A 16,188-nucleotide genomic window follows, 5' to 3' on the forward strand; every position below is an offset into this window, starting at 1 on the left:
ATTGAACCTGTGGGGCCCTTGTCTGTGCCCGTGGGAAAATAAGGCAGGTAGCAAAAGTCTTAAGCCCATATGGTCCACAAATGTGTAATCACCGGTTTGGGCATCAGAGAGTGTGAACTGGCACCTACTAATGCCTAATAAGTGTCAGACCCAGGCTGGGCTGTGTACACCCCTTGTCCCTGTGCCCCAGGCAGGAGCTTGGGGTGGGGAATGGGGATTGGGAGAGGAGGGAGTGAACAGGTTCCCCAAAGGGAACCTCTTGCTCACAAAGATCTTGTAATAGGAGACCTGTTCACATCTTCAAACTGTTTTGCTCTCATTTTTTAAAACTCTGTACCTAGGGTGATCAACTTGTCCTGGTTTGCCCAGGACTCTCCCAGTTTTAGCTCTGAAAGTCCTGTGTCCCTGCAACACCCTCAGTCCCAGGCCAGTCTGAGTGGTTCATCACCCTATGTGTATCCCTCTAGCACATTTTTAAAAATTGAAATATAACTCACATGCCATATAATTCACTCTTTTAAAGTGTACAATTCAGTGCTTTTTATCATACTTACATATTCATAAGGTGCCACCATCACCATTCTTGCATATTTTTAAGTGTACATCTAAATATTTCTCTGTGAATCACTGACAAAGTATAACTGCAATGTATCCTATATAGACAGACTTCAGATGCATTTTGTTATTTAGATCCTTAGCCCTGCGATTCCATTCATCAGTTTATGGAAAACATTGGCCTCATAATCTCATTGGCAAAGCTACTCCTCACTGTCAAACCCTCTGGCAAATTAGACTCCCTGGGGCTTTTGGAAGAAAAGGAAGACCTCACTTCCAAATCAAGTGAGTGTGTTAATAGGGTCCCTAGGACAACTCCACTGTTTCTGCACTCTGATTCTAAGAAGGCCAAGAGAGCAACAGACACAAATTTCCAGACAGACAGAGGTCCAGAATCCTGTTGAGTTTGTCATCAGGATAAAATGAAGTGTCACCCTCTTTGGTGTTTGCTTAGTAGCATATTGTTCAGATAAATGGATTCTCAGGAAGTTCCTGAAAGACACTGTACAGTTATTTGCAACTTCATCCTCCCAGATAAAGTCCTGTTCAAACAGCATTGAATCATAAGAAGTCTTCCTTTTTTTTTTTTTTTTTAAAGATTTTATTGGGGAAGGGGAACAGGACTTTATTGGAGAACAGTGTGTACTTCCAGGATTTTTCTTTTTTCCAAGTCAAGTTGTTGTCCTTTCAATCTTAGTTGTGGAGGGTGCCGTTCAGCTTCAAGTTGTTGTCCTTTCAGTCTTAGTTGTGGAGGGCACAGCTCAGCTCCAGGTCCAGTTGCCGTTGCTAGTTGCAGGGGGCGCAGCCCACCAACCCTTACGGGAGTCGAACCGGCAACCTTGTGGTTGAGAAGATGCGCTCCAACCAACTGAGCCATCCGGGAGCTCAGTGGCAGCTCAGCTCAAGGTGTCATGTTCAATCATGTTCAATCTTAGTTGCAGAGGGCGGAGCCCACCATCCCTGGCGGGACTCAAGGAATCAAACTGGCAATCTTGTGGTTGAGAGCCCACTGGCCCATGTGGGAATCGAACCCACAGCCTTCGGAGTTAGGAGCATGGAGCTCTAACCACCTGAGCCACCGGGCTGGCCCGTAAGAAGTCTTCTTGATGGAGACAGTGAGCTGAAGGCTGTGGATGCCTTCAGTCCTCAAAGGACTGGTTGTATCTTGCATAAATGGCATAATATGTGTCTTTCCACAATTTGTCCTTGTCACTTAACGAGTTATTGCTACATCATAGCCTCTAGGTCACCTGCTACAGGTCATCCCACAGTACCAAGTCATCATAGTTTATTTAGGGACATTCACTGTGGTTCTACTTTTTCACATTGAAAGTATGCTGCAGAGCTGGCCTGGTGGCTCAGGTGGTTGGAGTGCTAACGCCGAGGTCGCGGGTTCGATTCCCACATGGGCCAGTGAGCTGCGCCCTCTACAGCTAAGATTGTGAACAACGGCTCTCCCTGGAGCTGGGCTGCCATTAGTAGCCAGAGGTTGGCAGGGGCTACTGTGTGCTGCCATGAGTCGTGAGCGCCTGACCCACGACTGGTGACGGACTACCTCAGCCAGGGGGAGCGCATAATACCAGCATGGGCCAGGGAGCTGTGTCCTACACAACTAGACTGAGAAACAACGGCTTGAACCAGAGTCGGGGGGAGGCGGAAGAAAGGGAGGGGGGAGAAAGTATGCTGCAATAAATAACCTCTGCTGTGCTGTTTTGATGCCATCTGGGGGTATTTCTTCGATATAGATACCCAGATTGGAATTGTTGGTTTCCAGAGAGCCACTTTACATTTTATTTAAATGTTAATAGCTACTGCCAATTGTCCTAGGTATTAGTTATCTAATGCTCTTGCATAACAAATTACAGTAGTCCTTATCAGTGGCTGCCTGAAACCAAACCGAGGATAGTACTGAACACTATGTATATTTTTGTAACAGTGACTCCATCTTATGCAAGCTTGCTTTGTTCCTGTGGTCTTCAGGCTAATAGCTTCTGCTTAGTCTTGCATATAGACATACTAATCATTAGAGGAATTCTGCTTGTGGCTTATGTCTTACAAAAACAGCCCCTTACCAGAAAGTGCTTCTTCTGAGGAGATAAGGGAAATATTTACAAAAATAATGATTGTTTATCAAAGATTTGCAGGAACCTCCTGACCAGACTCACATCAACTAGGGTCAATAGACTAAGTACAATGTCCCTTTGTCCCCTGCTGGCTCCCAGATGGAGTCGTTAATCACCTCTTGCCCCTCCATTTCCCCTTCCCTTGACATAAAAGAAGCCTGAACTCTGTGCTCTCTTACGATGGATTTTCCATCTCAATCAATAAAATTTTCCTTACTCCAAACACTGACATTTTGAGTTTTGGCCTTTTGTAACGTGGGGCACATGGACTTTGGTCTGGTAACACTTTTTTTTTTTAAATTAAAGTATATAGTTGGCTATTACGTTTTTCTCCTATACATACATACCTATAATGAAGTTTATAAGTTAGGCACAGTAAGAGATCAAGAAAATTAATGATAAAGTAGAACAATTATAACAATATACTGTAACAAAAGTGTTGTGAATGGCTTTGAGGCCATCATTAAGTAAAATAAGGGTTACTTGAATGCAAGCATTGCGATACCACCACAGTCAGTCTGATAACTGATATGGCTATTGAGTGACTGATGAACAGGCAGGTAGCACATACAGTGTGGAGATTCAGGACAAAGGGATGATTATGTCCTGGGTGGGATGGAGTGGGAAGGTGCGATTTCATCCTGATACCCTGAATGGTACACAATGTAAAACTTATGAATTGTTTATTTCTAGAATTTTCCATTTATTATGTTTGGACTACAGTTGACCATGGGTAACTAAAACCACGGCAAATGAAACTGCCACAGCCAAGCAGCTGAAAACAACAATAATAAACATTTTTATCTTTTACAATTTCTGTGGGTCAAGAATTTAGCAGAGGTTTAGCTGGGTTCTGGCTCAGTCTCTCCTGAGGTTCCATGAAGATATTGGACTTCAGAGTACAGTCCTCTGAAAGCCTGACTAGGGCTGGAGGATCTGCTTACAAGGCAGCTCACTCCTGGATGACAAGTTGGTATTGGTTTTGACAGAGGTCTCAGTTCCATGGAGGCCTCTCTTCAGGACTCCGTGAGTGTCTTCATGACATGGAGGTTCACTTCCTGCAGGCTGGGCAAGACAGAAGCTGCAATGCCTTGTATGACCTGGCCTTGAAAATCACATGCTTTTACTTCTGCCTCATTCTATTCCTTCGAAACCAGTCACTAAGTCCAGCCCACATTCATGGGGAGGAAGACTGGCCTCTACCTTTTGAAAGGAGGTGAGTCAAAGAATTTGCAGACATATTTTAAAAACACTATATGTTCCAAGTTGACTGTTCCAATGTATATTACCATCAGCAATGTACGTACATTCCCACCCTCACCGACCAACACTTGATCTCAACCTATTTTATATGTTGACTCTCTTCTTGACCTAATTTTAGTCAGGCTCCTCTGAGCCCCTTTCTTGCCTAGGCCTCAAACGTGGCCCCTATCCTGTCTCTGACCTGCTTAGGCGAGTCTTAGCAAAGAATTCTGCTAAGTCAGTTTAGGGAGAATCCCCTACCCTTGATACCTGATCAAGTTCCTGATCTCCCACCTTTGATAATCCTGTCAGGCCAGTTTAGCAAAAATCCCCCCACTCTTGATGTCTCAGTAATTTTACATCCACTGAATCCCCTCAGTCTGATCCTTGGTTATAAATCTCCAGCTGTCTTTGCTATATTCAGAGTTGAGCTCAATCTCTCTCCCCTATCGACATTCACCTATTGCAATACTTCTGAATAATCATCCTTACTGTTTTAATAAGTGTCAGAATAATTTTTTTTCTAACGATGTGTGAAAGTGTGGTATATCATTTCCATTTCCTGATAATGAGATCGAACTCTACTTCTTTTATTTACATCCACTGGGGTTTCCTCTTCTGTGCGTTTTCAGTAAATATCCTTTAACATTTTTCTGACTGACTTTCTAATTATTGATTTTTAGAAGTTCTTTATATATTCTGGATAATAATCTTTTGTCTGTTATATATGTTGCAAATATATTTGAGGAATATTTTTGTCATTTGCATTTCTTTTACTTTCACTAATATTGACGCTCTCTCAGTTATTAAGTTATTTGTCCTCTTTTGAGTGTTTATTTCATGTTTATTTCGGCACTCCAACCACCTGAGCCACCAGGCCAGCCCAACTTTTTTTTTTTTTTTTTAATTTATTTAAGTGTGTTTTTCCAGGATCCATCAGCTCCAAGTCAAGTAATTGTTTCAATCTAGCTGTGGAGGGCGCAGCTCTCAGTGGCTCATGTAGGGATTGAACTGACAACCTTGTTGTTAAGAGCACGGTGCTCTAACTAACTGAGCTAACCGGCTGCCCTGTGATCAAATTATTTTGGAGACAAGTGTGTTTGTCTTTTCCTTTCAGATATCTTCCATTACGTTGAGGTTTCGAAAGTCTACCATTATCTATACTGGTCCTTTAACCTCTCTGCCTTTCATTTCTCTCTACTCAACTTCCCTCTACTTGTATTTACTTAGTACCTACTGAGTGCCAGCCCTGTTCTAGGTGCTGGGAATACAGTCATGAAGTAGCAGGTAAAGTTCGTACCCTCGTAGAACAGAGCATCTCCTAGAAAGCAAACTCATCCATGGGTGGACACCATATTATCCTGCACATGGCAGCTTCTGAGGCCTTGGGCTATCTTGTACTCCCCTCCTCTAGAACTTTCCAGTAGGGGAACCACTGATTTGGTCGGGGTGTATTTTGTGATAATGGTCCCTCTAGTTCAGAGAAGACTGGGGAAATGTCCTCTCCCCTCTGTCCTGGCCAGCACCCTGCCTTCTCCTGGCCTCTTCCTCCTTATTCATCCTTGCTTTGTCTACCTTCCAGCTCCTTCCTCCTACCCTAAAGGTGCTCTCCTTCAGTCTCTCTCGTTAAGCTGTGGTCCCATCTGTCCTCATCTCAGAGGCCAGGCCCATCCCTGCAGTCTTCCTGTCTTCACATCCTTTCACACCTGTCACTGCAGGTCAGCTTCTGCCAATCTGAGGAGAGGGCTCCTGTGAACACATAAAAAGCCTCCCTGTTGCAGATCCAGGGGCTTTGCCTCTCCTCTACCCTTTGGGGCCACTCTCAAACTGGGCCCCATAGGGCCTTTCAGATTACTCCTGCCCTGTTCCTTCTGTGGGTTCTTGCTCTCTGGGTGTCCCCTGAGACACTGGTGTACTTCCTGCTCTGCCCTCAGCCCACTCTCCTTTTCCTCATACTTGTTCTGGTTTTGTGTATCTCCTCTGGCTAAAGTGTATGATATGCCCATGACCTCACCTCTAGCCCGACTCCCCTAGAAAGGCCCTCAGCTGGACATCTGCAGACTCCTCATCCTGTCTGGGGCCAAGCTGGGCCTTGTCTTCCCCCAAACCTGCTCTTGCTCTAATCTCCTTGTGAGTAGGGTAGTCCTGCAGTCTCCCGCCATGTCTTGGGCTTACCCCTCCTCACCTATCACTCAGGGGTACTCAGGAACCTGCCTCCTTTCCAGATTTCGAAGCAGCACTGCCTTCTGTCCTCAATCCCTGATTGCCTAAGGCTACAACTTCCCTGCTGCCCCCTTGCTCAGCTGCCTCCCACATCTGCCGGCCTTGGCTGAAGCCTTCCCTCAGGGTCACATACACCTCCAGAGGGCAGGCTCTGGACCTCAACTTCCCCTTCAGGCCCAGAAACTTCTGACCACTCATTTCCCCTGTATCTCACCTCCATGCCTTTGCTGACACTGTCTCCTTCCTGGAATGCTTTTCCCACTCCCCAAAAGTCCTCATCTGTTATACAACTGACGGGGGGGGGGTTACCTCCTCCAGAAAGCCTCCCCCAGAAGCCCACTCCCATTGGGAACCTCTGTTTCCAGAGGCATTCTTCTGGCCCTTGCCTGCACACTCTGGCAGCTCTCTGGTCTCTGGGCTCAGCCAGACAGTGCTGCTTTATATTTTCTTTCTCTCCTCCAGCCCTCTACACCATTTTTTTTTTAAAGATTTTTTTTTTTATTGGGGAAGGGGAACAGGACTTTATTGGGGTACAGTGTGTACTTCCAGTACTCTTTCTCCAAGTCAAGTTGTTGTCCCTTCAATCCCAGTTGTGGAGGGTGCTGTTCAGCTTGTGGAGGGCACAGCTCAGCTCCAGGTCCAGTTGCCGTTGCTAGTTGCAGGGGGCGCAACCCACCATCCCTTGCGGGAGTCGAAACAGCAACCTTGTGGAGTCGCTCCAACCAACTGAGCCATTTGAGAGGCAGCTCAGCTCAAGGTGCCGTGTTCAATCTTAGTTGCAGGGGGCCGAGCCCACCATCCGTTGCGGGATTTGAGGAGTTGAACCGGCAACCTTGTAGTGGAGAGCCCACTGGCCCATGTGGGAATCGAACCAGCAACCTTCGGAATTAGGAGCACAGAGCTCCCACCAACAGCCTGAGCCACCCGGCCGGGCTGGCCCTCCACCTTTCTTTTTAACCACAGGCCATTCATGGCAGAGTAGTACAGCCTAACCCCTTCTATCACTAGGTGCAGCTAGCTCTAACCTGTGGATGTGCCCGTTATGGACGAGCTTCGAAGGATGGGATCCTCTTGGAGGTGAGGCAGAGAAAAATGAATGCCAAGAGAGAATATAGGCAACAATGTTGCAACTATGTATAGTGCCAGGTGGGTACTAGACTAATTGGAAGGTGGCAGCATAAAATGTCTAACCACTATGCTGTACACCTGAAACTAACATAAAATTATACTGAAAGTCAACTATAACTGAAAAAATAATTTTTTAAAAAGTTGAATGCCAGGAGCCTCCTGGCAGACTGCGGGGACCAGGCCTTTGGGCTGGGGATTGGATTTACCCCAGAATTTCAATCAACAGGAAAACACCTGTTCACACTGGCTGTTTATCTCCTCTCCTCAACATCCAGCAGAGGGCCTTGGCAACCAGCAGAGTCACAGTCCATTTAGAGGACTCAGGGAGGGAGGAAGGGAGGGAGGAAATAAGTGAGAGGGAATGAATGAGAGAATGGGTAAGAGAGGGGATGAAGAGGGAGGGAATGAATGAGGGAGGGAAGCAGGGAAGCAGAGTGGGAATGAATGTGTGAGTGGGAGAGGGAATGAGTGAGTGAGGGAATGAATAAGGGGGAAAGGAGGGAAAGAATGAGGGAGAGAGGGAACCACGGAGTGAGGGAGGGAACGAGCGAGTGACCTGGGAAGAAAGGAGGAAACGGATTTACAGGATGCGACCCTCGCCTAAAGGCATTCCTTCATTTATTCACTCATTTATTCGTTCGGCCCCGCCAAGAGCTGTACCAGATACGAAGACGCAAGGTCACTCAGGCGGCGGGGGCCCTTCTCCGCTGAGCCAAGACCCGAGCCGTTCCCCCGAAAGACAGCAGCAGGCGACAAGAGGCCCCCGCCCCCAAGCCGGCGCCTTTCGCTCCGCGCCCCCACCCCTAACGCTCGTTCTCGCCTGACGGGCGCCTGCGCGGCGCGATCACGTGTCGCGGCCGAGGCCCCGCCCAGCGGCCGGCAGCCCGTCCCGCCCCCGCCTCCCGCGAGTGCGGCCTCGCCTGCGGCGGCTCCAGGTGAGCTGCGAGGCGCGGGCTCCGCTGGCCCGGCCGCGGGGAGCGCGGGCGGCGGGTGGGGGCACGGGATCTGGGCGAGCGGCGTGGGGGGCGCGGGGACGCTGGGGCAGGCGCGGGAGGGAGGCGCGGGGGTGGCGGCCTGAGGAGAGCCCGCGGCCTGACGTGGCGGAGGCGCAGCGGGCGGGACCCCCGGGGGCCGCAGGGCCGGCATTAGGCGCTTGCCGAGGGCGGGTGCCTCCGCGCGGCTGCGAGGCCCACCTGCCTCCTGGTCCCCGGCCGACCCTGTTGCCCGGGACGGGTCCCAGCGCGGCCTTCTCGGCGGTGACCCTCGGCGCTGCGCAGGCGTGTCCTGCAACAGGAGGGCGGGTCCCGGCTGGGCTGCCGCCTCCCGGCGTGACCTTGGACCTCGGCCTGAGAGCCTCAGTTTCCACAGCCGCGCGCCCGGGCGGAGCGTCGGGGTTCTAGGGGCTGCAGCCGAGGGAGCTCAGCCTCGCCAGCTCGCGCGGTTTCCTGAAAGAAGCCGGATATCACGCTGTCAGTGCAAAATCTCCGGGTCCTGAAACGGCGGTCCCCAGTTCTCACAATTACTCATCCTGAGCGGGCCAAAGCCGCGGGGCCGCCCCCATCTCCTGTCCCTGCTCCTCCCCTGGGCGTCCCTCCGGGCCTCCGTGGGGCCGGGCTGGGGCCACAGGTTTGGCGCGCCAAGATGCTCTAACTGCTTTCTGGAGACTCATTCCACAGCGCACCCTAGTCGGCACCTCTATGAGGGCTCCCCGTCTGGAAATTAGGACCCACCCTTCCTCTCCTCTTCCCGAGCTGTCCCTTTCCCTTTGTTGCAGACCTTGCTTCATACTGAGAAGGACTGGGGTTCCTTGAGGGCAGGCACTGTTTTGGGGGCCTACAGATGACTGAAGGTGCCTACTCAGTAGATAGTGTTGAGTTGAAAATTCTTCAAAAGTGCTTTTTGACTGTCATCAATGAGTTCATAAAAATTCATTTTATTTCCTCCAGTTTGTACTTAACTTGGGGACATAAACCTTCCTGCTCTCCTCTAAAGCTCTGAACAGCACAGTCTGGAGGGAGCATTTCTTGTAATGACTAGAACGTTATGGGGCCTGAGGAACTTAATCTAGGGAAGGGCTTCATGATAAAATGAGTACAATGAGGGTGCCACCGAGTGAACTCCTAAGAACATTCTTGATTTCAGAAAACCAGGCGTGGGAAAGGAATCACAAAAGATGTGCTGCATTCCACTTAATTTGGAAAGATCTTGACAATTACCAAAATGTAGTTACACTATGAAATGCTGTTTCTCAACTGTAAAATCAACAAAGATGAAAAAGACACTATTGGTGAGCTAGACTGGTTGGATTCAGGTTCTCATACTTTGCTGGTGGGAAAATAAATTGGTACAATCTCTATGGAGGGTAGTTTGGCAATATCCATTAAAATGACAAATACATTAAAATTAAAACGATCTAGCAGTTCTGTATGTAGAAGTCTTCCTGGGGTAACTGTTGCATATATGGCACATCTAAAGGACTTTCAGTGCAAAGTTTGCAGTATAGCAAACAATTGGAGGAAACCCAGATGTTAAGTAAAATATGGTTATCCATACAATGGATAGGAGGTATATGAAGTTATGCAAAGCTAATACAAGTGTGTGGGGGGTGCAGATTGACAGATTTTCCTGTGACTCCATAGATGCGATGCCCCTCAGAGGGGCGGGTGGGAAAGTAGAATAGTAGTTTCCGCTGGCAGAGGATCTGGTTGGGGCATAGGTAGGAAGGAAATTTAAATTTCAAAATACACTGTAGCTTTTTGTGCCTTTTAAATTTGAATGCCGTGAATTTATTGCATATTCAAAAATAAGTTTCCGAATTCAATTATTAAATATTTCACACTGAAAAGTGCAGAGAATAACATAGCACCTCTCCCTATTAGATCCTAAAGTTTTGTCTTACTATTTTTCTTTTTTTTAAAGAAATTAGACATTTCCTTTTTTCCATCCTGGAGATGATCATGACCCTGAATTCCTATAATGTGTCTATGTTCTTTTATACTATAACACCTACTATAAACAATATTGGACAGGATTGTTTTATGTGTTTTCAAGCTTTTGGTAAAGGAAATTGTACTACATGTATTCTGCAATGTGCTGTTCTTTGTCTGCGTGGCTTTGAGACTTCTCCACATTGAGTTCTAGTTTGCTCATGTTAACTGTTGTCTAGTGTTCTGTGGAATCACTTTGCCGCAACACCTATTCCCCTAAGGAGGGACGTTTTAGCCAATGCTTACTTTATAAACAAGGCTGTGACGCGCAGACTTGAATGTGTTGCACTCCAAGTTGCGCTCCTTGAATAAGGAATTGGTTCATTTTTCGTCACACCTCCCTTAGCACCTAACTTAGTTCCTTAAATTGTGCTTCATAAATGTGCTTTGCCTGCCCAAGGAGGCGGTCTTCCTGTTGTACAGTATACTTTGGACTTGCAGTAAGACTGTCCCTTCCCAAGAGGCAGAGGGGCTGCTGTGCTCACAGTGGATGGGGACTTGCAGGGACAGGGGACTCTTGATGGCTGTTGGGGCAGTCAGTCCTCACAGCCAGCCCAGAGGAGAACCTCTTGACTCCATGGTGGGCATAGTGAGGAGGAAGCTGAGGCTTGGAGATATGAGCTAAGTGTCCAGAGTCCTGTGGTTAACAGTGGAGCAACCAGCCATGGGGCTTTGAGAAGTGAGTGAGCTAAAGCCCCAGCCCTCCCCTCAAGGAGACAGAATCTCCGTGTGAGTCGATAGGACAGTGACAGGTGGAACACGCCTTTCGTGTTCTTGCTGCAGTGATAGAGGGAGTAGTGATGGAACTAGACTTGACCGATATGGCGTCAGAAGAGACAGAAAGGTCTAGGTGGGAGTCTGAAGGTGTTCAGAGGACGACAGGTGGTCCCTTTTGGTCTAAGGGCTAATGACAGGGTACAGGGGAAGGAGCATTTTGAGCCAGATCACCGGGAGCCCCACGTAGGAGGCAGTAGGGAGCTAGCACTTTGGTAGAAATCACAGGGCATTTGGGGAGCTGGGGAGGATGTGGCAGGAGGTAGGAAACAGGCTGGGGTGTCATTGCTGTGGTCTGATCCAAAGTCGTGGCTGTGGAGGGATAAGGGGATGGATGTCCAAGATGGCAGAATGGCACTAGAGGGTCTGATAGGACATGAAGGATAGAAAGGAAAAGAGATTGAGACCATGAGGATTCTGATGTGAGAATGGTGGCTGTACCAGTAACAAAACGTGACCAGTTGGTAGGGCTGCTGGCTGGATGAGGCCTCAAGGTGGAGGTGTGATTGGGAGTGCAGGGGAGGCTCGTGAGAAACGGTGGGCTCAGGCAGGGTGTGTTGGCTGAAGAGGAGAGATCAGAAAAGGGAGAATTGCCAGAGGGCAGAGTTTCTGGACACGAGTGGTCGATCAGCAAGGGGATACGCCTTGACTCCAAGGTGGGCAAGCTTTGTAGTTAGAATCTACTTTCCATTTTCTCTTGTAAAGATATAGTAGGGAATCAGAGAAGAAACGAATTTGGGGGAGGGCATAGTGGAGTAGCGGAGGTGGCAGATGTTCACAGCCCTGTGACAGGTGGCCCCTCGGCTTCCAGCTGCTGGCTGGCTGGTTGAGTGGTTGGCTGTGCTGTGTCCTGGAGAGTGTGAGACATGGCTATGCCATGTGGTACAGGACTGGCTACGCCCTGACCTGGAGCAGCTGGCTGTCATCGTTGCTTCTGGTTGGTTCGGAGTGCGTGGCCGAAGTGTGTTTGAAGTAGGTTTGTTTTTTTTTTATTAGTTTCTGAGCCTCCTGGTATTCAAATCAGGATTTTTTTTTTTTTTTTAACATACAGACTCAAGTATGATTAGGTTGGTGCACAAGTAATCGCGGTTTAAAAGGTTAAAAATAATTGCAAAAACCGCAATTACTTGTGCACCAACCTAATAGAAGGTAATCTCGAATTTAAAATGTCATGTAGATGATCTCAAATTCACACCAGGTCTAGTCGAAGTTACTGTGTTTGACTTCCAGAATCTCAAGAAAGCAGATCCTGGACCCTCCCCTGGGTCTCCTGACCCCCACTCAGGCCTGTTGTAATTAAATAATAATAATAATAACCACTACCCTGTATTGAGCACTTACTATGTACCAGGCACTTTGCTAAGCCTTGGACATATTTGTGTTTTACATGATCCATCTCCATATAATTCTAAAAGAGGTAGATGCTATGATCATCCCCATTTTATAGATGAACAAGAAGGCTCTAAGAGAAGTCACTTATCTGACGCCACCCACTTAATAAGCAGTGTGTGTATTGGAGAAGGGGGCCACAGATTTTCATCTAGATTGGTCTGCGTCCAAACTCATACTCTCATGACCCCAAGTGTAGACTAAGTTATGGAAAAATTGCTTTTATTTATTTTTTAAAGATTTTATTGGGGTAGGGGAACAGGACTTTATTGGGGAACAGTGTGTACTTCCAGGACTTTTTTTTTTTTTTCCAAGTCAAGTTGTTGTCTTTTCAATCTTAGTTGTGGAGGGTGCCGTTCAGCTTCAAGTTGTTGTCCTTTCCGTCTTAGTTGTGGAGGGCGCAGCTCGCTCCAGGTCCAGGTCCAGTTGCCGTTGCTAGTTGCAGGGGGCGCATCCCACCATCCCTTACGGGAGTCGAACCGGCAACCTTGTGGTTGAGAGGACGCACTCCAACCAACTGAGCCATCCGGGAGCTCAGCGGCAGCTCAGCTCAAGGTGCCGTGTTCAATCTTAGTTGCAGGGGGCCGAGCCCACCATCCCTTGCGGGGACTCGAGGAATTGAACCGGCAACCTTGTGGTTGAGAGCTCCCTCTCTAACCAACTGAACCATCCAGCCACCCCTCCGGAAGCTCAGCAGCAGCTCATTGTCTTCAATCTAGTTGTGGAGGGCACAGCTCACAGGCCCATGTGGGAATCGAACCAGCAACCCTGTTGTTCAGGGTTCTAACCAACTGAGCCATCTGGCCGCCCGACCAAATGCCTGTTGTAATTTTTATGTATCTGTTCTTGAATGGAAAAACCCAGTTTTGTTCTTTCTCGATGGGGAAGAGGAAGAGCTCTTGAGAACCTGGTCTGTGCTAATGCTTTATATTCCTCTTTTACTATTTCCCTTTTCGGTTGGGGGACCTGAGACTCAGGTTGGTCTAGCGGTGAGTCCATGGTGGGGCAGGAGCTCCCGGTCAGGTCGGTCTGTCTCCAGAACCCTTCTGTTTCACAGCGATGCTGAAGGAGATGACAGTGGGATGAAGACTCTTGGCTATGAAGGGACCCAGGTCCTCAGAAAGAAGGTCCCAAGTTTGGACAGGCAGTGGGAGAGGAGAGCGAATTAGGGCGTTTGAGACCCCAGGGAACGCACAGGTTAGATGGAGGGAGGAGCAGAAGCTGGGTGAGCAGCAGGTACCGCTGAGAACAGAGCTCGTGAGTGGTGCGTGGGGTGGTGTTGCCTCCCCGCCTCATTGCCCGTCCCCTCTGTCTTGCCAGCTGACGGCTGAGGTGCTGAGGTTTGGTGCGGTGGTCAGGATGGCGGAGGAGCAGGAGTTCAGCCAGCTGTGCAAGTTGTCGGCGCAGCCCTCGCACCCACACTGCGTCAGCAACACCTACCGCAGCGCGCAGCACTCCCAGGCCCTGCTCCGGGGGCTGCTGGCTCTCCGTGACAGCGGCATCCTCTTCGACGTTGTGCTGGTGGTGGAGGGCAGACACATCGAGGCCCATCGCATCCTGCTGGCCGCGTCCTGTGATTACTTCAGGTGAGTTCCATATACCTGAGGTAAAACGAGTCACCCCGGCTCCACTGGGAGCCGTGTTGGCACTGACAGTGGTTGGGCAGGACGGCCACCAGCTGCCAGCTGCCTCCATCCTGCGCTCCTCCATCCCACTGTTTGTTTGGCGACTTGGTCAACAGCAAGAAGATAGAAGGGCTTTCAGGGGTTTGTGTTTCTTTCAGCTGCCCCATCTCTGGGGTATGTTCTCTTTTTTCTTTTAAAAGTGATATGCTTTACTTGTAATATCACTTTATAAAATGAATTTATTTTTTGCTCTAAGTAGAATATCTTGGTATAAAACAGATTTTCTTTCTACTTTACTCTGGCTTCCCAACATTTCATTTTGAAAAATTCCACGTCTGTAGAAAAGTTGAAAGAGTAGGATCATGAACACCTGAATAATACCAGTTGTTAACATTTTGCCATATTTGCTTTCTCTGCACACAGACAGACACACCTACACACCTTTCTAAAAGACAAGACGTTTTACGCCTCAGTCTTTCAGGCCACTTCCCACACCCACACCGCCCGGTATTCTTGTGATGCCCACGGGCAGCTCACACGCTCCCTGGTCACTTCTCAGGACCTATGGTCCCTGTGGGCGCTGAAGCCGAGGCTGGGTGACTAGTACCGTACACACACGGTCCATCCAGCTACGTGAGTGTGCAGTCCCGCCTTCTACGTATGCCATTGCCTGGCTCACAACCCGCTCCCCTTGAGTCTCAGCCTTTGACCCTCTGGGGTCTCACATGGCCTCCAGCCTGCCCTCATCCCAGAACTTGGCACACGGGGAGGAATGGGTGCCACTGCCCCCGTTTCACTCAGGTGAGATGAGGCTCAGAGGGAGTGGGCCCCACTCACGGCCACCCGAGTCCTTCCATTTAGTTCCAAGCCTCAGCACCTGTTTGATCGTTTTGTCTGTAACTCTCAGTTGTAGGTCTCTTTTTTTAAATTTTTATGTTAGGAACTATCAAGTAAAATCTTTCTTGATGATTTCAGTGCTTCCTGGTCTCCAGAGGGAGTTTGTGGCGAGCATGACCCAGTGGTACTCGGGGGCAGACACGTGTGCCTTCCGTGCATAGGGAGGTCAGTGAGGCCTTTACATACGAAACTTGAGATAAGATACAGGACTGTGGTGGGGGTGGTTACTGAAAGCCGCCGGCCGAGGAGGCCCAGGACTGGGTCCCTCTCAGCAGAGGGGTGCCCAGCTTCGGGCCTGTGTGGGAGATGCAGACAGGGGCTGTAGAGCCAACGGGACCTCCTTCATGACCCCTCGAATCCTTTCAGGCTAGAGTTTCTCTCCCCGTGCGGACTTTCCTGACTCACTGTCACGCCGTTCTTTCTAAAGGACAGTTACAGGCACCACCTTTGGCTATTTGAGCAAGAACTTCTATGGCTTTCTACATCTTCCAGGATCGAGTCCTATCCCTTTCCACAGCCCCCCTCAGGTGGACCTCTCATAGGAGGTGTTCCCCTCTCAGGTATGGTCACTGCATGCTAACACCCACTTCCCTTGGAATGGGAGAGTGACCACAACTCTGGGAGAACCCCGACCCATCACAGAGATACGTACGTGTCTATGACGTAGGTCATTTCCAAGCCTAGCGAGCTCATTATTATTTGTTTCAGTTACTTGATTCAGGTTAAAATGATAAAGGCCCATTTTTTTCTCCCAATAAAACTGGTGAAAATGTGAAAGGTTTGTAATGTCAGCTGTGGGCAAGGGTAGAGAGAACAGCTTTGGAGGTTGGGTTGGCCCACAGCCTGGGCGCTGCAATAGAGTTCTAGGTGCCTGTCCTGTGGGACGTCCTGCCAGGTGCGGTGACACTGTGCAGGGGGGCTGACAGCGGTCCTTCTGTTCTACGTGGGTGTCCAGGACAGCCGTTTACAAACGAGTGGGCCAGTGCCTACTGAGAGGGAGGGTGGGCGCCGTCCATTAGGGAGCGGGAAAGTGCAGGAGAGTGTGGAAGGTAGGTCCATATTCGGATTTGCAAGGACACGTGCTGACCTCTGGGGATTGCTGACCTCTGGGGATCCTACGAGGGAGCAGGGAACCTAAGGAAGTCTGACTTTCTCCCCTTTACTACGTTGAGTCATTCCATGAAGAACTGAATCACTTTTGAGATGTAAAGTTTGAAGCCCCTTGTGTGGTGACAAAGGCTTGAG

The 16,188-nt window shown here is 49.1% G+C and overlaps 1 protein-coding gene across 1 annotated transcript in view; it reads left to right on the forward strand.

Moving 5' to 3' along the window:
* Positions 1–8,134: 8,134 nt before the first annotated feature.
* Positions 8,135–16,188, forward strand: part of KLHL22 (kelch like family member 22) — a 33,762-nt gene continuing 25,708 nt past the window's right edge. Inside the window, exons 1-2 of the mRNA XM_033098194.1 lie at positions 8,135–8,206; positions 13,742–14,007. Of these exons, the coding sequence (XP_032954085.1) occupies positions 13,781–14,007 (227 nt within the window). The 5' untranslated portion in view covers positions 8,135–8,206; positions 13,742–13,780. The remainder of the gene's footprint in view (positions 8,207–13,741; positions 14,008–16,188) is intronic.

The sequence above is a fragment of the Rhinolophus ferrumequinum genome, chromosome 25, assembly GCF_004115265.2.
Source record: "Rhinolophus ferrumequinum isolate MPI-CBG mRhiFer1 chromosome 25, mRhiFer1_v1.p, whole genome shotgun sequence".
Lineage (NCBI taxonomy): Eukaryota > Metazoa > Chordata > Mammalia > Chiroptera > Rhinolophidae > Rhinolophus > Rhinolophus ferrumequinum.